Source organism: Anopheles arabiensis, chromosome 3, assembly GCF_016920715.1.
Source record: "Anopheles arabiensis isolate DONGOLA chromosome 3, AaraD3, whole genome shotgun sequence".
Classification (NCBI taxonomy): domain Eukaryota; kingdom Metazoa; phylum Arthropoda; class Insecta; order Diptera; family Culicidae; genus Anopheles; species Anopheles arabiensis.
In genome coordinates, this window is record NC_053518.1 from 8,858,352 (window position 1) to 8,881,049 (window position 22,698).

The following is a 22,698-nucleotide window of genomic DNA, read 5'->3' on the forward strand; positions in this document are numbered from 1 at the left end:
AAGGACAAAAGGACATCAAGCACACACTCCTCAAACTGTATCTCGCGTGTGTGTGTCTCGTTTAGGGTGTGATACATTAGCATCGGTCATCTTTGCGCTTCGAATTCCCACGAATCGAGCGAGCAAGAAGCCGCGGCATCGATCGACTTTTACGATCGTTTCGCCACGCGGGCGTGTGATGATCGGCGTGGCCGGGGGGTACGTGTTAGAGAGACATCGGGAATGCATCGCTGGAGTTGGGCGAGAGTTTTCTACGAATCTTCCGCCATGATTCATCTGCGCGTTTTGTGTTGTGCGATGATGACGGTCCCCGCCATGGGGTGGACATGTTTATTGTCACACGAGCCGAGCCAGCTCATTTGAATGTTTTGGGTGATGGTGGAGGACGCGATGCAAATTTAATTAACATACTCGAGTTTAATTGTTTCGCCGGGAACAATAGGGAAGCGAGATGCCATTTTAGTAATATTTATGGTACCGCGACCGACGCGCCTTGCCTTGCTGTAAGAAGATGTGGCGTGTGTTGGTGCGATTTTCTCGAAACTTGATTTAATTAGTATTTTAGGGTTGTTTTAGCGAGAAATGGTCAATGCATTGTATTGGGTTTTTCCTTTTTTGAAAGAACCGCATTGATTGTGTTCGCTTTGATGTATTATAAATCGTTCCAGATGATATCACAAAAACAAAAAAAAAAAAACATTGATTTATGGGAACTTAAATGCAGTTTAAGAAAATTGGAGTTAATACTATTAAAAAGATTTCGTCGACCAATTAATGTAATGAGTCGCTATCACATGTTAAAGCTTGGCAAAAGTTGTTAAATATTGGTATAGAAAGGCCTTAAATGATGGCTTTAATCTTCCATATCTTTGCTTGATATATCTAACGCACAATTTGTAATTTAATTTGCAGTTTCTGCACTAACGTTTGCATTATAAAAAGGGACAAACAGTGTCGATTTTTCATGGGTTAGTAGTAATAGTATCCCATGAGTCAGTAGACAAAATTTGTGACCTCTTTCAGACGAACCTCTTACCGTGATGGCCGAAATGGGCCGAAGTGTCTAAAATGGACACCGTGCGGCAGTGTGTGGACGTTTCATAAGTCTGTTCCGATATCTACAACATCTTGGAACTGATAGACAACAATTAGAACATCGGAAGAAGGGCTAGTTCTGAATGGGCGACGACACTAAGCGACTTGAGGTTCCAATGGAAGCTGAAAATGAAGACCGAGGGACATGTAGCTACATTGCTGCCTTTAGCTTGGCCAGGAATTCGTTGCAACTGGCTAAACAGTGAAATAGTTCCTCTGGGGTATATGAAAAAACATATCAGGAAGCAGAATTTACGTCCATTGGCTTCAAGCAATGACGCCATGTCTTCGTCCATGGCCCTGGCGGAATGGGGGTACATGACCCAAATTTCGGATAACTAACGTAAGGCAGCTCGCAAGGTCGTAGATGTAATGTTTGGCAAGTAAATATTAAAAAATGAATACTTTTAAAGGATGCTTATGGAAAGTATCAGAAAACAGAAACAACAGAAAAAATCATTTTTTTTAATGCCAACGTCAATGCGGTTGACGGTACTAAGAATGTCTTCTGGTGACTTCATGATCATTTTTATACTTTTGTAGAATGATTGCATCGTGTTGTGAGCTTATTTGTTGCGTTTAGAAATTGTATTATTTTGTGATATTATTGCTATTACAATGTACAATTATTTTATTTTATTTTCCTACCTCTTCCATATTTTATTCAACTGGTACTTCCTCTTCGTAACAAAATCTTCCCATTCAGCAATACGGCCGTTTTGGACCGTTCCTCCTGAATAAAACAAAAAAATCTTCCCACCTTTCTCATCGTCAACCCTCAGGCGGACTTTTGTTCTCAAACATCTATTCTTTTACACTAATGCCGTTCGTTTTCTGACCTACCGCGTGCGCGCAATTTTTCTGTGCGCTTTCGGCAAGGCGGCGGGGTGTTAAATGTGTGCCTTCGCCACAATGTTGTTGTGCCGCTGTTCATTATTTCCACAACCCATCGAAAGGCGGGGGAGGGGGCGCTAGTCCGTCAAACCCAAGCGCCCTCGGCATCAGCCCCCCCTCCCAGTAATAGCGGCTGGCACACTCGGCTGCGCAATTTATGCGATAAGTGGTCGTCCCTTTTTGGCCGGTTGGTGCGCGGCCAGGTTCGCACAACCAGGAAGCTATCTCCACCAGCACCAGCCGGTCCACCAGGCGAAATGAAATGAGGTCGACAGTCTTTATGCCGACGCCGACAGGGGGGTGTCGCATACTTGTTTCCATCTCTCGCTGCTTCAACCCCGCGCTGTGTTTGTGGCGTACATAACGAAACTAACAAAACAATACGGCGCGAGAGGACGCGCAAGCTAAAAGGGCGCGCAGTGGGAACGCGTAGCATAAAAGCACACCGTGTGCTGCAGTGTGTGAAGGTGCGAAGGAAGTGTTCCCATCCCCCTGTGCACCCCATCAGCCGGGTGGGGGTGGTTGTTTGGAAGAAAGTGGGACAGGGAAGTGCAGGAATCAGGAAGAAGGGAATTCTTTGCATTGCTTTACGAATCGTTCGGGCTTGGGGGTGTTGCAGAATAGCAACACTTAAAAGTTACAAAACTCATAAACTCATATGTATCAACATGACTGCAAATTGATGTTTAATAACTCCATAATAATAGCGGTTTTTGCTTACTTTAATGAATAAATAAAAGAGCGAAAAAGATCATTTTTAATTTGTTTTCCATTGATTGATTCAATTGGAAAGAAATCGAAAATAACTACAAACACAACAACGGAAAACTCTCCAAAAGCTATATCAATGATTTTCCACTTGTCCTATTTCGTGCGGCTAACGCGAACCTAAACTATTGCGCATCCTTTCGCCTACCAATAGAGGATACTCGCGTACAAATCCATATATGGGTGATGATAGGCAGTGGCAGTGGGATGTTGTATGCTTTATCTACACCTTCAAATGGGCTGCACACGCTCTCTCTCTCTCTGTGTGTGTTAGTATGTGATGTGTGAGTGCCACTGGCAGCCACTACTACTACCACGCCGACGAAGGGTGACTGAATTTGATTAAGGATGCGGCACTACTGGATTGAACAAGCGAACGCGCGTCATTGTTGATGTAAGGGATTATTGGTGCCGCCGGTTCGCTAGGATTCACACCACACCCTTCGGCCAAAAAGGTAGAGCATAGACGGAAGCACAATTTCCCCTACAGGGTTTTATTTTACCTTTCGGTAATGTATTTGGAGAATTTTCCTTTTAGAATAAGAGCTTGTTTTGAGTGCTTAAATCACACCCAGTTGAACAAACTCAGACTAACTCTTGTTAAAAAATGTGGTTTTAATGTTTTAATTAATTTATTTACTTTTCAATGCTTCATCGAAACCCCTTTTTCCACACCTTCACTTATCTCTGCTAACCCTTGTTGCATATGGCAAGGCTCAAACCCTCCGATAGAACGTGTCGAAATGTTCCTTTCCCTGTGTGGCACGTACCCCTCAAGGGTTTTCAATCGGGGTCGGAAAACTCACCCATCACACATACACGCTCACATCCGTCTTTCGGGACACTCCTCCTATTATCGCCCGTGCGCTTGTATTGGTGCCATATCAGCTGGCTGCTGTGCTGCAGTACAACGTACCGCGCCAGTGTATTGGTAACGGTCGCGCCTCCGCACCGATTTTCTTTTTAAGGGTGGCGCGGGTAGCATGGAGGAAAAACCTTTTTGCGTCCGTTCGAACAGTGGTGTTGGTGTGGTGTGTGTTTGGTAGCGGAAAATGTTCATGTACCGCACAGGCTCGCAGCAAGGAGCCGCCCAATCCTGTTTTTGCGCTTGACACGGGAAGGAATAGGACACGCGTTCGGTCCGTCGCGCTAGTAGACATACCGCAGTACCGCAGCCGATTGATAAAATTTGCTACAATCTGAAAGTTAAATGTACACGCATTATCGGGAGTTGCGTTAATTTGTCGGCCGAGCTTCTAGGAAAAACGGTTGCGACGAATTTTGCGGAAAATTTGCGGCAAGTGCGTAGGTTGCAAATTGCCCTTTTCGGGGCTGCGCTTTTCCGGTGAAGGTGGTCTGGCAGCGTGAAAACTGTGCTGTGCAAAAGGCAATCGTCGTGGGTGTGTTGTGTCTGTAGTGGAAGAGAAAATTTCTTCTCAAACGAAGTATATTTTGTGGAGTGGAAAAGCCTGTTTTGCTTCCCATATTTCCCCCGCATTGAATCCAGATGTTGCGAAGGAAGCATTCGGAAAGAAGGGTGTGTTATATGCTCGTCTCGCCCCTCATGCTTAATGAATGAGCTACTCGCATAAGTATAAAAGTGAAGAAGAAGTGGGTTTTCAAAATTTGCATCACGCAGTGCATTCTCTTCCCGCTACGTGCTTGTCTTTGCTAAAGCGGTTTATCGCGAGAAAAAAAGAAAGAATCTAACGCCACGGAAGGCTGCACAGGATTGACGGGGCTTAGCCTTTGTGTGGTGCGTGCGTTCGTGTGTTTCATCCCCTCGGAACGCAACTTTTGCGTGTGCGTGTGTTGACCATCGCGAGTAGTATTGTTGGTGTGGCTGTGTCTGTTTGGGTGGACATACAAAAATCCCTTTTGACAGCCCTGCCCAAACACAACCCCTGTCCCCGGCTACCAGATTATGGCAGTGTAGTGTGTACGTGTGTGTATGTGTGTGCGTGTTTGTGTTTGTCTTTGACCGGCTAGACACACTGAGCGTTTGAAGCGTTTGATGAACCCTCTCCACCCTGATTGGAGGAACGCGCAGGAGTTTTGGATTAAGACAGGGACGGGCGGATATTGTTGACGGAGCGTGCCTGGCGTGCTCCGGTGGCACTTGATTAGACGTGGGATTTTGAAGAGGTAGGTTAGGTGCTTTGTGGAGCATCAAAAAACGTGACACTTAATTAAATTAAAGCTAAAGAACATTTGTTTGCGAAATTTAAAATCTGTGTTCAATCATTTAAAACAGCTTTTTATGTACTTTGTGTTTGTTTTTTATACATATTTTTCTGTTGAATTATTGCATAATTTCGCTAGAATTAAATTCATCATTGTACAGCTTAAATGGTTTCATCTCGCTGAGCATCTCTGCTTTAAATGCTTTTTTATCGGTTGAATTTATATCTTCAGCATCCGGATTGCATTTGCTTCTTCTGGGCGCATTTTGATCGCTTCGTAAGCGTACTGCCGCCTAAAGGGAGGCAAATAATTTAGTTTGCAGCCTGCACTTGCTCAACCCCAATTTTGCCGGAAGATACTAGATCTATTCGTTTTTTTTCTCCTCCGTCTCTCTCTCTCTCTCTCTCTCTCTCTCTCGCTGAATGTTCATGAATGTTTTGGCAGCTAGCCAAGGGGAACTCGGGGTTTCGACCGAAAACCCGGAGAACCTTGGACGTGTTTTTTGAGTAGCAACGACGACCACCGACCCAGATACGGCGTCGTGTGAAGGGGCAATATGTGCCGTGGATGTTATTTAAAACTGCATTAGCATCGATAGTTTAGTGATTATGGGAGTTTGTGTTTAAATGTTTGAAACTATTGCTTTAAACAGCTAACTTCCTTTTGGGTCATTTCGTAGAGAGTGGATCAAGTTACTTGCAGTGCGTTGATCACAGTTTCTGTAACTGAAAGTGGAACTCATTGTGCATCCACATTGGTACACTGTACACACGTCCTCTTGCGCACACGGTAGGGAAAGTTAGTTCGTACCGAACCCATTCTGCTGCCTGTTTGATGCTGTGCCGCATTAATTGAATGCTGTACTGCCCCAATAAACACACAAAAAAACCTCAACAAAACGAGTGAGACAGTGTACTGTCGAGTTTTGATCGGAAATCGAAAGGTCTTTTGTTTTTTGAATGAATCCGTAGCCGTTGTCGGCCCACTTTCGTCCGGACCCGATGGTACCGAACGGACATAAATCAGCTATCAGCTGGGAGTAGACAAGCGGCGGGAGTAACGCTGCCGTTGCAGCAGTATTATTCAGCCTTCAGAAGTTCTTTCTCACCCTCCTTTTGGACATAGAAACTCCCTCCGAGACTCCTGAATGGCTTCATCTCGGTGAGGACCTAGTTTTCCCTTGACAATACACACTCACTCTCTCACTCTCTGCACTTCTAGTCGCGGGGTGAAGTTCGCGGGTGGTAGTGCGGTAGTCGAATGCAAGTCTTTTGAAAGCAAACTCAAGCGATCACCTCCCTCCATGCCGGAACCCTTGAAAGCTTTTGGACATCGATGGGATTGGTACGTCCGTAACACGACACTGCGTTTTGTAGGAGGTAGAGTAGGGTCGTTGTTTGGTCCCCGGGATGGTGGACGTAAACGAAGACTACTGCAGCAGCAGGATGATGATTTATAGAATGCTACAAATCTTGGGGGGATGTGTGTTTGACAATGTAATAGAAGTTTATAGAGAGACCGGCACCCGGTTACTGGAGAAAAGGGTTTGCGGAGGAGCGCGATGGACGGTTTCAATTTAATCTTTCAATGGGCGAAGTGAGGACACTACAACCGGCCTACGAACTATGTCCCGATCGATCCTCGCGTTTTATTTGTGTCCCATTTCTCAAGACACATCCCCTTGTCCATTGTGTGTGCCCTTGTACGGTGATGCAGCTCCTAGAAGAGGTCAACCCTTGGGCCCTCTTGTTTGGAGTTTGAATTTAGAACGCTATTGTTACGACGAGGTTTACTTCTCATTTGGGGTGTTTTGTAGTTCTTGAAGACTTCTTTACAGAACGCTATGTTTTGTAAAATGATGCATCTTTCTCGGGGTGTAATACAAACGATGACGAGTATTTGTCTCGTTTTAGGAGTTGATTATGATGAAATTGAGCATTTTTGTGAAGATGTGTTATGAGCTTCCTTGTACACAGGCCAAAAGAGATACACTGGCACAAACAAGACGCTCTCTTCCCCTGCACAAACCCCTTTTTGAGTGACAAATTGAGGTTTTTGGGATAACTAGGAGCTCCAATATTGCTCGCTCGAGTTCCAAAGGTCACCGCCGAAGTGCTTCCAGTATAATTAATACGCCTTTTGATGACCCGACGCTGGGAAAGATGCAACAGACAGGACAGGGCGGCGCAGCAGGCAGTAAAGCTCCCAGAAACATCCCATGATATCCCGGTCACCACATTTTGGAATGTGGTGAACGCGTTGGCAAAAGGTCATCGTACGGTCCCCGCGCGCTAATCCTTATGCACGGTGAATAATTTAGATAGATTGCCCGGAACGGATAGTGTGTTGCGGCTGCGGTTTAAAATATTACCTTATTCGTTCCACCCGAAACACACGGGCTGCTGCTGATGATTGGAGTAGCAGCAGTAGCAACAGCACACCAGGCAGGAACGTGACGTACATCGTTTGTTACAAATATGATGAAGCTTTTCACCTCCCTCAGCCATCATCCTGTAAGCTTCACCTCCTTATTGGACCGCAAAGGGAATGCACACGGGACGTCATCGCACAGTGCAACATGCTGTGGTGTGGTGTACATTGGGAAGAGCCCAGAGGAAATAAGGCATCGGTTGTGCTCGAGCGCGCTGCAGAAAAGTGATATTTCCGGCACTCGGGGGAGGTTCTATATTTCCCCTCAGTCAATAAGCCATTGCGGTTTCAGGATGTGTCCGTGTTTTGGAAAGGATATGAAAATGTTTTTTCCCGGAAGCAAGATTTTCTTTAGAAATGTAGTTTGAAATCAGCTTATTCTTATTAGATTTGTAGCCTCTTTTATTCACTTTGTTTGTGCTTTCAATTTGCATGAACTTGTTCTAATCTAACCAAAGAGCTTTTGCATGTGTTTTTACTACTAGAATTGTTTGTTCTATTTCTTTCCTCCTCATTATCCTTCGTTTCACTAAGTGTAAGTGTCTTCTCTATGACTATTTCCTCTATTCAAATGCTCTCAAACTGTTCTTTCTTTACATCAATTGAAAAAGCACACTCTATTTACACTTTCGCCTTCATCTGTTTCGATTCCGACGCTTTTGCTGTTTGTTTTCTATCGTCGTGCTTCTCGTTCTGCTTCACACCGGACACCAACTTTTGGGGAGGAACCACAAGCATTTGCATCACTTTCATCATTTCCCTCAAATGCTGCACTTTTCTGCTTCTCACGTCAACTTATAAAACAAAACTCAACCCAGCATGTACACACTTACACTTTAAATAACACTTTTGCTAATCTCTTTCTCTCTGTCTGTCTGTATCGCTCGCTTAATATCACCATGCTGCACACATTTTCTGTGGTCTCTGTGGGGGGAATGGGAATGGGCCCGCACGTCATTATGAAGCGGAGGAAAGCTCAAAACTTTTACACCAAAAACTTTTACTAATTGTGTCGCTTAACCAATCCATTCTGTCCTATTTTTTCACCGGTTTTTGCTCCGCCGGCATCCACAGAAACGACGCGAGCGCGGCAGGATCAGTGTGAAGGGAGTGCGGCTCGTAGAACCAGCGCTTCTGCACGGCGAGGGCGGTGATGCAGCGGCACCGGATGTAAGTTCTCAGGCGGCGGGACACTGCACACCACCAGCGCACATCAATCTCTTTACTATCGTCGTTTCTTTTTTCGTTCCCACCATCCAGGGCTATCCGTTTCAAGTAGGATACTGCGAAAGTGACGGCATCTACCCGGGTACGACACTGCCCCAGTACACGCTGTATCTAGTGGCGGACAGCGAGAAGGAACGTACCGAGTGGATCTCCTCGATTCGGAAAGGTAGGAAAGGGAGGGAGAGGCCCGAGAGCATCCTTGTCAAGCGGTGTGATGTTACGATTTCATGTTATGTTTTTCCTTCCTTCCTCCAAACAGTCTGCGAAGAGTATAGTCCGAAATCGTTCAGCTACCATCTGGGCCTTTGGTTGGGCCGGAAGTGGTCCTGCTGCAGAAGTTTGAATCGCCGTGCGCTTGGCTGTCAGCTGGCAACGATATGGCCCGAGTACAACAATAATCCAAGTAAGTAAGTTCCAGGCAAAGGATCCTAGTGGTTCCTGTCTGGGACTGGGGCGGGTTTCTTTCAGCGTATAGAAGTCGTATAGAAGGTGATCCGATTAGACTTCGTGAAGCGACCTCAAGATGATGTACCTTGTAACAGCTAAAAAGAAATGAAATTTGAAGACGATGTGGACACTTGTTTCTATGCCATTTTTTATTTTATTATTATTGAATCTTGGAAATATTTCAGGATAGCAAGTGAAGCTGTCCTACAGTCTTTTATTACTACAAATGACTTGCCCTTTTTTTCTTGCTCGGTAAGGTCCCTTAGAATCGTTTTATGTTTTTTGTACACAAATTGAAAGTCTAAGGACGCTAAAGCTCTTACTCTTTTCACCTAGGATTGCATCCAATTGACGTTTCTATTGCTTTAGCACCTGTTAAGTGCTTGCCTGAGATTAGTTTTTTTAAGCCACAAGCCATCCCTATCCTCCTGTGTAACCTGTCCCCCAAGGTCATTGCAGTGAGATAAGCATTCCCGTACGATATAAGCTCGCTTTATGGGCAGTCCAATATGAAAAACGGAACGCTATGGTTTGAAGGTTAGCAGGAAAGGGAACCTTTAAGAAGACAGGTTAATTCCTTATTACACTCTGTGTGTGCTTGTGTGTGCAGTTTGTTTGTTGGTAGCGGTGGCGTTATGATGACAGCATTTACCTGCCCTTCATTGCCCGTTTTGTCCCGCTTTCAAAGCGTAGTTGCCCTTCTTTTTATTTATGCCTTCAGAAGCTGTTTGCCTTTTCTATTTGTGCAACCTTTTTTTGCCTTTCGTGTGCCATAGACCAAGGGTGTGTGTATGCCACTCCTAGTGCCTTCGAGTCATCCTGGAGAGGGATTAATTTATGTCAGGCACAACGGTTCTTGCTATGGGTGCGTGTGTGTGAGAGTGGGAAGGAATGTGTCCCTGCTCCCTGCTCGGCAACGACTGCAACACAACCGGATGTTCCCGGGCTGCAACCGTGCTCAAGTAGGAGGCATCCGCTGTAGGCCTTCTTACCGCATTGGCGCTTCTCGGTGTTTGGGTGGTATGGTGTGTAGACTTGGGACTTCTTATCTGCACCTTTCTTGACGGGGCAAAACTTTCCTGCTGGAAGGATATCGGTCAACGGGGCAGCAGGTGAGCAGGTTGATGGTGGCAGCCTGTGCTGACAGGCAGCTTTTGCGCCGCACTGGCTTCAGGACAACAGCGTACGGCAATTGCAACCGCTTATCCCGGGCAGGTAGGAAATCCTTTCAGCCTCCGTTTTGCTGCTTTGTTCGGCTGTGAAAGGAAAGTTTATTTTAATGGCCTTTGCTACAGGCACACACACGCATATACACGAGGCAGTGTTGTCTCGGAAGAATAGAATGCAACTAAGAATGCATTCCTTTGTAGCATTCCTTTCCATCCTCTCTCGGGCGTACAATGACTGTGGGTAGGTTTTGTGCGCCCAAGGCGGAACTAATTTTTCGTTAATGAAATGCCACCAAACCTGCAATGAGATCCCGGGGAGGATCCGTGACAAATGTGTTACCAAATACCAATTTCTTTTAAATGGTTAGGGCGATCCTGGGACCTGGTTGGGTAAGCCATATGTGTTATCAATTACTAATTTTGTTTCGTTACTTTTTCGCTTTAGAAAAGAGTGCTTGTTTGCGCTGATGGGTTTTATGTTGAGTAAAATGTGAAGAATAACTCAATTCTGCATGGTAATCGGTGGTGCCTTTTTCAAACAAAAAAAAGTCCTTCTTCACGATAGTGCTGGAATGCGGATAACAAGGGTGTGGCGTTGGGCCCAGAGCTCACAGCGGGAGAATTCCTCAACACACGGACGCCTCAAATGGAGATGAAACACTGAAAACAAGATAATTGTGGAAGCTACAATTCCATTTGCTTTCATTAGCCCATGAATGAAATATTCATTTCACTAATCAAGAACCATTCCGTGCGATCAGATAAACCACTTAACGTATCTTCGCAATTTGCATTGATAATGTACCGGGGCAAAACAATGCAACCGGTGCCCAGCAAAACCTTGAGCGCGAGAGTGTTCTCACCCCCGTCATCAACGAACGATCGGGCGGATCTAAAAATGGCACACATTTTTTAAAATTGTTTACCATCATGCAATGTGCCGCCGAGGGCTGAAACAAAACGGCCCCAGACGCAACTTCCTCTTCCTCGTACCTGGTTTTTTTTCCGATGTTCCACTGCGTCATGCCACATTTTCCGGCTGGTTCGTGATGAGTCTGAAGCCTTTCTGTCTCTCCTTTCTCACTCGGCACGAGTACAGCTCGCACAGTTTGATCTACAGCCAGAGTTTGTAATATCATTTGTGTGTGTGCTCTTTTCTTTCTGTTCGCACCTCTTAATGACTCACGATCCGCACGGGGCGCACACGTGCCCCGCTTGTGGCAGTGGGAAGTAGTTTGAGCTGTGCACCAAATCATTCGCTCCTCACTGCACAGGTATAGGTAGTTTATCGGCGATGAACAGTAATTTGCAGCTTAATCGTGTGCATCAGCCATATCCTTTCGATCTCGGCTGTGGACGACGAGGGCAGCAAAACAGGCATAATAATCCGTACCGTGTCTGCTAAGCAGGTCAGCTGCAGAGTCGTGAGAGGAAGTCATCAGCGTGCGTTGTTGATTAGGTGTACGTTACATCAATGCCGGGAAAGGCGAAAGTGTTTGTTTTTGCTGCTTTCTTTTCTATCTCGGTCTGTGCCTTTCATTCAACATTTCGCAATGCTGCGCGGTGATTCATCGCGAGCTGAGCTGGTTTCGACCTGATTAATCATTGTGTAGAGGGTTATGTTATAACAAATAGAAAGAATAATAAGTAATAACAACTACAAACAACAAAAACTACATCCCTAAGATCATCAAGATGCGGAAGCCAAACGATTTGAGCTTCAAGGGACGATCGATTATCGTAGATTGCATTCTTTCTCTCTCTCTCCCATAAAAACCGTAACGAGTTTAACCTCGTCCATGAAACCTTCCAAGCGTTGTAAGATAGGAACCGTGCTTAGCAGACGCATATGCAAAAGCAGCACCGAAACGGGGGGAAAAACCGGAAAGGGGTCGTGTGCCAAAAACACACTGTCTCCTGCCACATGGTTTCTAATTAGCGTCATTAGCCTTTTGCGAACAAACGATTCCCCCAAGCGCGCAGGTTCGATGCTGCCGCTGCTGCTGCTGCCGTCGGCGCGTCTAATGATCATGGACAGTGTGATGTGTTGATGTTGATGTCTATTTTTGTCAGACAAATATGCAGAACAGAGCACCAGCGTTGCTGCAGAGATTTGCGAAAGGGAAAGAACGGGCAAAAGGTACCTAACCGCCTGCCACCGGTTCCTTTTGCCGTGACCGTGGATGAATGTTTACCACCGGAAATGTTGTTTGTGTGTGTGTGTGTTTTTTTCAGTTTTGAGAAGGTGCACCTGTTGTTTCAATTAGTATCTTTGCTCTGCAGCTTTGCGCATACGACGGCGGAAGCAACGAGTTTTTGGGAAGTTAATTTGGTTCGAGCTGCGCGCGACATGCGTCCGGTCCCTAAATGCAAGCGCACAAATGAAGCATGTCCTTCACTGACTTGTGTTTATGTGTTTTTGGTTAATTTGTTTGCAAATTGTATTGTGGACGAAGTAATTGGAGGAGGGCTCAATGCTTACGCGCCGTGCTTTGTGCCTGCGTTGCCGAAGTGAGAGACTTTGAGAAGCCAACTTATCTACCATCTCTGTAAACTACCCTTATTTTCTATGAATTTGTATACGGCTTGCATATTATTAACATTCATTCACAGTTTTATATCGCTTCTAAATCAAACCCTATTAGAATAACAGATGTTTCTCCTTTGCTTTTTATTAATCAATCTAGACCTTTTTTGTGTGCGCTGGGTCCCGGGATCGGGAGATCTTGATCGCTGTACCAAAGTTCAGCACGATGCCCTCTCCCGCGTCGTAGCGTATTTTATGGAATTGAAACATGAAAATCATTCCGAGAAAAACGGTAGAAACCTTTCTGGTGCGACCATAAATGCGATGAATTTCGGACGCGCCGATGGTTCAGGTGCCCCCTCTGCCCGGCTGCCGGATGGGGGCCGAAGTGGGTGATGGAATTGAAAATTTTAAATGCGATGAGTTTTACTACCGTCGGCTGTCGTTTGTGGTTGTGCTCGCCCCGTACACGTCTTCTACGGCGATGGGTTCGTCGCTGATGCATGCGTTTAAATTTATTGTTCTACGGGTCAATGTTGAGGTCTCTTAACTTTGTTCCTCTTTATTTTTTTACATACCTCCACCAGGGAAGCGGGGGGAAACAGACGTTTTACGGTGGTAATATATTTTATTCTTTCTCCTCTTGCACTGCGGTTTGCACGAAAACGAGCAGCAACGGCAGCAGCAGTAGAGAGACAGTACGCATATTTCGTTCCTTTCCCCAAGGGTTTAATCTTAAGGACTCCTGCTCCGGCTGCATGCTGTGACGCGCTTTGGCGTACTTTTCCGTCTCGAACCATTCGAGCTCGCTGACGGAGCATAATCGGGGCAGATATTTGATGAGTTGTCTGCTGCCCTCTTCCGCAAAAGGCCAAATGCGCCCAGCTGCTGGCGGGGTAGCGTGTTTATCCGGAAGACCTCCTCGCTCCAGGTTTCGTTTTCGAGGGTGAGTTGATTTGTTTGGTGAGGATAATTCCACACTCACCGGTGGTTACGGACCATCGCAAAGTTTTATTGGTCGAGCTTTTCGAGCTCTGGTGCTGGGCACTGTGGTGGTGTGAGATTATTATCAGTTCGTTTTAAGCGGCACAGGGAGAAGCAGCAGAATGATAGATGATGGAGCGGAAAAGAGCGTTGACGAATCGGGGGAAGAAAGTTCATTCTTGCGCATCATCATCATCAGCATCATCGAAGAAGATCGACATTTATGGTTCTTTTTGTTGGGCGAATACTCTTCGCTCGGGACTGGATGAAGCGTCTTTGTCTGTCTCGTCCCTTGGGCTTTTGGGAGTTTTGCCCCCCAAACGAAACCGAGGTGAAATAAAGCTGTATGGAAATTGTTCTTTTACGTGTGAGACCTTTTTCCTCCGTTCGTTTTGTTGTTGTTGTTGTTGTTGTTTGGTTTTCAACGAACCAGGGAAACCGACATTTCCGACGAATCGAAATGAAGTTTATTTCTAATGCACGTGTGAGCCATATGTCGTTCGCTTGGTGCGTTGACCTTGTTCTCGGTGAATAGGCGTAATTAGAGACGATTCGAAATAATTTATTCCTCCTGTCGATCCCAGTCTTTCCCTACTTTTATCATCCGACTTGTTTAAAGTTTCTTGGATTTCGTGTGTCTGGAATAAAATGGCGATACCTTCTGGATTGTTGGAGTTATTAAAAAAATTGCTACAATTGCTCTTAAGTCGATAAGCTCATTCTCTGAACATCATCTAAGAAGATTAGCTCAATGTTCGGAGTAACCTGAACCCAGGGACTAACCCATTTCTTGATCAAAGCCCCATTCCAGCCTTTGGGACGAGAAAATTGTGCCGTTTGCAATGCTTTTTGTCTTTCCCTTTCTGCAGCACCTTTGCACGACACCCGGCGCAAAACTGCAAAGCCATTTCGGTGCCATTTTTGCGCACACAGCAATAAGGCGTGGGACCCAGTGCACCGAACTCCCCCGAACCCAAGGTGTTGTGAAATCAATTTCAATAAATTATTCAAATGATCATCCAATACTCCTTTTCTCCGAGATATGCTGCGAGAGTTCGACCGAGCAGTTCGACCGAGATGCTGAGGTCGTGATGTTCCCGGTCCGGTTCTTCTGGTGCGACCCGGTTGCGAGGCGAATGGTAGGGTAGGGGACAAAGAGAGAGAGAGAGAACCAAGGCAAAAGGGCTACCCAGACTGTCGCAGTTCGCAAAGTTGTATTGAATATTGACGTCAGCCAGCAACAGGATTTTGTGTGTGAGGTGGTTGGTTTGCTGCAAACTCCGTGCACCGGGCAAGAAGTTCAGCAGGAGAAAGAAGCAGTGAGGTTTTGCTGATGTTTAAATTGTATGCATACAGAACTTCTTATGGTTGGGTACGTCGTAGCCTTTGGCTCGATAAGCAGCAATAAAGATGCTTATAACAATGAAGATTTTACGAGCGACACAAACAAGTGAATGTAGCACTTACAAAAGAATTCGTTGTTGATCGCAAAAGACATTCTGAGAAGGTAATAAGTTATGTTTCTGTTAAAAGAAAGTACATTGCTACCCATACACATAATTAGCTACGCCTTATTCGTTCCAGCACAGCTCCAATTACCTTTCTTTTCGTAAGAACGACCTATTAAATCATACCGAGAGTACACTTTTTTAATTAACTTAATACCATACCTTTATTAAAATACCTCCTGTAGGCATAGTCTGACTGCTGGTGAGGTTTTTGTGAGCCCGTAAGAACGATCACCACCCTTCACCACCAAAACCTATGACACATTGGTTGTGTTGCTGCACTTATCTCACTCGCAGGACCGGGTCCGATCTCTTTATAAACTCCGCCGTTTGCTGCGCTGGCAACTAAACCATATCTACCCCGCAAATGCTTTGTTGTTGTGTCAGTTCCGCCGCAACCATTATTGCATTAACCGTGGACCGTCCAGTTCCTTCCTGATCCTACCCCACCCTTTCGTTAAGTGGCTTATCATCGCGATCACGCCCGGCGGGGTTCAGTGGTCGGGTCTGCTTGCTTGCTTGCAGTTGGCTTCCCAATTAGCAGCTCATAACAATTTACTTAGCTTGTTTTTGCAGCGAGCTCTCGCGGTACCCAGGCTTGAAAGCTGAAAGTAAAGAATTGTAAACCTTTCTGGAGTATGTGCTGGCAGCCACCCTTGGAGGAGACAACAAGTCATTAGGTTTGAGTAATTCCTGCTAGTACAGTTGGTGGTTGTTTTCCATGTTGCTGTTAGGCACTGAAATGGGATTTGCTGGTGGTTTTGGTTGGTCCGGGCGGTGCAACTTGGCGCTTAGTTCCTGCCCAGGTGTTCATACTGCATTTGGGTCGCTCAGTATGAACCCTTTTGGGTATGAACCCTTTTGGGTAAATTCAGCAGAACACACAAGCAAGAACGAACTTTGTACATGGTGAAAGGTTAAAATATGGCTTAGAATCGCTTCACGTTTGATTTTAACTCATCCACTAAAGCCACAGATACTCCTATTCATTTAAAATTAATCTTATCGTACATAAGTGCAGCCTTTTCGGACTTTATGTCATCCAATTTTATGTGCTAATAAAATACCCTGACAAGCACCGCTGCTCGCAGAAAGGCAACATTTTTGGTAAAGATGTCATTGCCAGTGCATAAAACGGGTGAAGATTATTTATTATGCAGCACGTCATCATTTCACACAAACACCAACCGATGCCGTACTAATAACAACAATCACTGCGACCGTTTCGGGATCATCGGGATGAATGTGTGTTTACGGTGAACCTTCTGGAGCTGTACCGGGGGTTGATAATATTTGCACATTTGGGTTTCCTTTCTTTATGGCGAAGAGCGTGTTAAGAAAGGAAATAAACTAAAACCAAATGTATCTGCAAGCGAGCGAGTGCGGGTTTTGTGTTGTTGCGATCGGTTCAATGGCCTGTTTCGCAGACGGAATGTTTTGCTGGCTCCAGACACAAAGAAAATGGCAAAAAGGATGGAACCCTTTTTTTCGCGGCTATATTTGTGCCGTTCAACATTGAGAAACGGGATCGGATTGCATCATTTTAGTGGTTTATTTCATAATCTTTCTAGAAGTATCGTTTCCTATATGAAAGTGCCTCAGTAATATTAATGTATTTTCTTGTTCTTGATCTCTTTCCAGGTAAGTTGAATGGAAATCATTGGGAGCTCTCTAGTATTGCGTAAGTTAACTCGTCTGATTAAATCCTTACAAAAACCGTAATCGAAATCTCCGGTGGGAATAGTAATCATTGAACGTTTTGTACCCCTTTAATGCGTGGAGTGCAGTGACCCCTTTCTGAAGCTGAGTCCAATCGCACACACCCCCAACATGCTAAAAAAAAAGATACACACACACACACAAAAGATAAATGGATCATGAAGGTTTCACCATTTACTCTACGTTCCGCCAGCTCTTCTATTTATCTTTCTGTGTCTAGTTTCCATCCCGAACTCCCTCTTACGTCTGATCTTATGATCACTTTTTTGTGACAATCACTTAATCATGCTTGTGTACCACACACTTAACTACGCAAAGCGCTTAGTTCTCCGTTTGTAAGCGGTAACAACAATGAAAGATCATGTTTTTATTGTAATCTTTCCCTCAAGTACCAAACCCCCTTTTGGTGGGTAGTGGCCCTGTGTACGAATGTGCGCTCAAACGAACGGGTACGGGCGCGAAAAAGAGATAGGGGGAATGGTTTTCTTCCCTTCTTGCAAGTCCTCGCTTGCTGCCTCCCGTCACCTTTTCTTTATGCGGCTTTCCATCGCCCATCTCGAGAAGACCTGTTCCCTGTGGGGGTCGTTTGCATGTGTTCGTAGCATGCGCTCCGGGAGCACTGGAACCGTGCGCACTGCGGGCTGGGGAAGAGACACCATTTGAAGTGGTATAGATAGTACCGCGGAGACACGCATACACCAGCTGCCTGCTCCAAAAGTCGAGAGCAAAGCTCACCAACTCGTATGTAAAGTTCGGTCATTCGCTCGCTCTTTCTCCCGTTTCTGCGCCTACAGCTACTTGGTTCGTGCGAAGAAGAAACCTCCTATCCCCCGCGGTAGTAGGGGTAGAACGCGCCACCCTGTGCCGTGTTTGGTGCACCTCTTTAGACCGCACCAAACACTACCACCCTCTTCGGGAACGGTACGATCGACCTGTTGTGTGTATTGCCTGGTCGTTCACACGCGGACAAAGAGAGCATCCCCTTTTGCTACATATATCCCACCAAGAAGACGAACGCTGCACACGATCAGACTTGATCGAGCAAGACTTGTTCAAGACGGAGGGCCTTAATCTGACCTGCAGCCTTCGGGACGTTGCGGCGAAGGAGGAAGAGTTGATTCTTCGAGCTGCGGATGGGCCAGGAGATTTGTCTCGATTCTTGATCCTCCCAAGAGCTCTCTTCTCTGGAGTTCGGGAACTTGAGGAGCTCGCCTGAAGTTGAGCTGCTGCTGCCTTCGGTTGGTGGTGGTTCACCCTCTTCAGAAGCTTTACTTTTGGAAGCATGATGATCGCTCTCTTCGCTCCCGTGTTGATCTGACTGCGGCTGTTGTCGCTGCAACGACGGGCTTGTGGTTGTGAAGTTGCCAACCATCTTTATGCTCTCCGGCTCTGTGGCTGTGTGCGTGGTTCGCACGCGTTCATGTTCGAGCATGATCGAAACGGAACCAGCATGAGAGCGTAAGAGCGAGCGAGAGAGAGAGGGAAAAGGCGAGCGAGAGTGCCCATGTTTTGATGGCACGGGTTTCGGATGTGGAGGGCTTAGTTGTTGCGTTTCTGTCGTACACTTCGGACGTACACTTTGTACCGTCCGCGTGAACCGTCCAGTTTTGTCGGACCCGTGGTTGTGTGTTTCTCCCTTCGTTTGGTGGTCCTGTTCCCACTTTGGTTAGTGTTTGGCAGTGTTTGTGCGCATATATGTGTGTGTGTCTTGAATGTATTAGGAACCATTTGCAAAACTGTGGAAACATGAAGAAAATTGTATGACCGTTTTGACGTTTATTATGAGCAAGCAAACAGCGTGCTTGTGACACGTAAAATTCAGTGACACGTCAAGCAATTACATGTGAGGGACAGAGAGAAGTAGATTGAGCGTAAAACGGAGTGTTCGATCGTGACTGATCACCACCTGCCCAGTTGTGTTCCCGAAGCGAGATGGTCAATTTGGGGATTCGATTTCGAAAGTTAAGATCGCCACAACACACTGATCATCATCTCCTCCGTCCCTCGTTCGCTTCGCAGTGCTTCCCTTCCCGTGTGTTCCGCAGTGAAAAGGCAGTGTCACATAACAAAGGCAGCCAAGATCCAAGCCCAAGCTGGAAGCAGCAACAGAAAGATTGAATTCGCGTGAGATTGTGATCATCTCGCGGTACGCCCTCATTCGTGCAAGTGCACGCGGTCGCGAAAACGGGGAAGAGAGCGAGTAAGGTAGCTTTCGTCGCTTGCTGCAGCGTTGAAGTCGTCGTTCCTTCCCGTGCGAGCTAATTGCAGGGTTGTGCGAAAAGGGGCTCGAAAGTGCAAACGCGCGCGCGCGCTCTGCAAGATGAAAGTGGTCGCGGTGTAGTGTTTGGTGTTCGTTTTCGGTGTGCGCGGACATCACACGGGCCCGAGTACAACGAGTGACCGAGCGAAAAGAGTGTGCGTTGCGTGTGGTGTCCCTCACTCTGTGTGTGTGTATGTGTATTCCAGAGGAGTGAGACTGTTTCTAATTCTACTGCCGCTGGCTGTGCTTATCTGTGCCACCTTTCAAACCAACTTCAAGAAGGACCCAAACTCCGGGGCGCTGAGTTTTCTTCATTTTGTGTTGCCTTTGGGGTTCGTTGCTTGCTGTTCGATCTTTCAAACTTGTCTCCGATCGAGACGAAGGGGTTGCTGTTGTATGTGTGTAGTATAGCCATGCCACAGCCACTTCACGGCCGATTTTTGGTGTGAATGTGTGTGTGTGTTTCTGGTGTGAGTTAGATATGCGTGCGCGGGGCCTGCTGCATCGTGTACCTAGTGCACCAGCCCTCGATCGACACGCAGGCAGGGACAGGTTTTCTCAGCAGGTCAACTCGTCTTTGTTTTGTTTTTAATGCTTTCCTTCTTTCTGTGCGGTTTAGAAGAAGCGGAACGTGCACCGTCACCCGTCCGCTTCCTCTGACAAGTGTATTTTGTGCGTGTATTTTTGGAACTGGCGTTAATGTATACATATCTATTGCCGAACGTATCGTTAGACAAATAATTGCAAGAAGAGTAGATACGGGTAATTAAAGCACCACTTTGTAGCACTTTGATCCTACACGGCTGTACGGTAATCACCATCAGAAGAGGAGTTGCTGTGCTTCCTCTCCGCGCGAATCTAATTATCTTCATCCTTGCTGATCCGTCGCAAGGTTCGATGTACCTACGGACTAGATCCGGCAATTAATCTTCTAGTTGAGCAGCTCTTGTTCACATCACATTAAATTGAGTGACGAACAAATTGATGTTGTACGATTTTAAGTACCTACTGTATGCTAATGGTTGTATACCGTAACATCTAGCTTTTTGTGGAATAAGGAGCGTCTGGATAAGAACAACATGAGGGTTTCATAGGACTTTCTTTAAATAAAAAAAGACGAAAAATAGAAAGGCAAAGCACCGTTTCCCATTCTAGCTTACATTAGCATTATTAATGCAATCACTTCCTACCTACTTCTAGCCTTCTTCAACGTTCTCTCCTCCATTCGAACACGAGCTCCTCTGCCTCTCACGTCGCTTGGCAAAAAAAGATCGAAAAGAACAAAACCGGTTAATCTATAAGTACGATTGTCCCTGCGCTGGTAGGCAAATGTCTGTCTCCACTGCGTTGCGCAGTTAAGCACGCCATCGACACCACCGTACCCTGTTTTTCTCTTCACCTCACATCACGCTTCCGAAGCGCATCCAAAGAAGAAGGCATTAGACACTCGCTCGCACACGCCCCACAGACAGACCGGGGAAGACCGGTTGACAGTACCTAAGTTCTGTATGCAAATTTGCCAAAGCAGCGTGCAAACGCAGCGGCACACAGCATGATCTTTGGCAAAATGTCATAAGGCGCTGTCGCAAAACAGAGAGGACTCGAGACGTTGTGATAAGGCTTTGTACATTCCCTCTCTTCACCATGCAGTGGCGGTGAAGGTGCAGTTGAAGTGTGTGTGTGTGTGTGTGCAAAACAACTCCACAGCAGCAGCTACGCCTGCATTATGCAATGGTGTGCACCGCTGCAGCAGTAGGTTGCAGTTCATAATTGTCAGCTCGTATTGACCACCACCAGGGCAAGCAGCCTAAAAGGTGTCTTTTTGTTGGTGTTTTTGTTACCATTTTTCGGCCGTTTCGTTACGCGACGCGGTTTCAATTTCTGGACACACTGACAGACTTCGAACTCGGGTTGTCGAAGGAATTGGAGGTGATCTTGGGTGCAAAAAGCGGTGCCCATGGGTCGGTGCCATTTTTTGTTGGTTTGGTGTGGTTTGTTTTGTGCAGCGTGGCAAATGCAGTGTAGATATACGAGTGTTTTTTCTTCTTCTTCTTCTTTTCCTGTCCTGGTAAGCAAAACCAACCTCCCCGCGTGCTCCACCATACCCTTGGATTGCGCGATCTCCGCAGGTTATAAGACGATTAACGATTCCGTAGATCGTGGCACCGGTGGACGTGTACGTGTCGCACATTTAACGTCGGTGTCTTTCTTTCTACACCGAACCCTGCTCCCCCTGCTTTGCCTACCCGCGTGCGCCAATTGCCCGGAGACCCAACGGGCGGGTTGCAGTGTTTGAGAAATGATCCAAGCACTACGCCCGGGCAGCACTCTGCGCTGGACAACTAGAGAGAAGGGCAAACAATGCGCACTTTTGTTGCAAGGAGCCTGTCTGGGCGAGCTGGTTGAGTCTCCCCTTCCCTTCGTAGCTGGGCAGTGTGATATCTCGTTTGAGCAATGATCTTGCCGCCGGCGATCGTAAGTTTTACCACCGAGCCTATGACAAACCTTAACGGGCTCTTAGAAGGGGCCGAGAGCTACCTTGCAACAGAGCGGTGGGTGAGGGGGGGGGGGGAGGCGTTTTGCGTACGACACATTGCGTTCGGGTCCAGCTGTGCAGCATTGAAGGTGCTTTTTTGTTGGTGTGTTGCGATTCGATCTGCAATATAAAGCAATGTGTGGTCATTGGAGATATCTTGGAGCTGTGTGCAGACAGGGGTAGTGCATTCGAAGGTGACGCGTTTTTTTTTCTTCTTCTGTGCACACCACGAACGCAAGTGGACTTTATCGAGACATTTGGCGGATGATTGTGGTGCACGCGGGCGGGGTACCATAATTGATCGAAAGGAGGGTCAGTGCTTGGACAGCTTTGATACGATTTGCACCGTAAGTAAGCGTAGGTCCAGTTCGATTTGGAGATAAGCAAATGGATGGAATTATTGGAGTGAGGTTGCAGCACTCCTGGAGACGGGTGAGATGCTTTCAATAAACTCGCTTTCAACGCTGGTCACCTTGGAATTGTATGGTTATTGATGTCCGGTGGAAGAATGTTGCAATAAACTCAGCAAACCCCACAAAAAAAAACTTCAAGAAGAATCTGAATGTTGAACTTTTTTTCTTCTGTTGGATCACCTTACGAACCATCCTATTTGGAGATACAAGAACTATTGGAATAGTGCGTTGATCATCTCGCACCTAACAATTCATTGACCGACCCATTCCAACGCTAGACACCCTCTTGGTACGCTTGGTGGATTGGATTGGATTTATCCGTATGGAAATCCCATCCTTCACTCACCTCGAGATGCCAATCACGTACTCCACAACCGGTGGTTTGGTGTGAAGGTCACGCACCTTATGACTGCGATGATGCTGAGCAAAAAAAAAAAAAACGTTCCACACGCGTTGTCTTCACGGCAGCATCCAAAACACAACAACAACAACAACAACACCAACTGGTCGAGCGTGGCACATGTGCGACAGGTTTTA

General features: G+C 46.3%; 1 protein-coding gene across 5 annotated transcripts in view; it reads left to right on the forward strand.

The window, feature by feature from the left end:
• Positions 1-22,698, forward strand: part of LOC120900230 (tyrosine-protein kinase Btk29A) — a 71,683-nt gene that overhangs the window by 6,334 nt on the left and 42,651 nt on the right. For 4 of the 5 annotated variants that reach the window (XM_040306945.1, XM_040306946.1, XM_040306948.1 and 1 more), the window contains exons 3-5: positions 8,446-8,541; positions 8,632-8,764; positions 8,858-9,001. In XM_040306945.1, the coding sequence (XP_040162879.1) occupies positions 8,446-8,541; positions 8,632-8,764; positions 8,858-9,001 (373 nt within the window). Of the gene's footprint in view, positions 1-8,445; positions 8,542-8,631; positions 8,765-8,857; positions 9,002-18,503; positions 18,618-22,698 lie in introns of those variants that run through there. The other variant, XM_040306949.1, reaches the window with a different exon arrangement.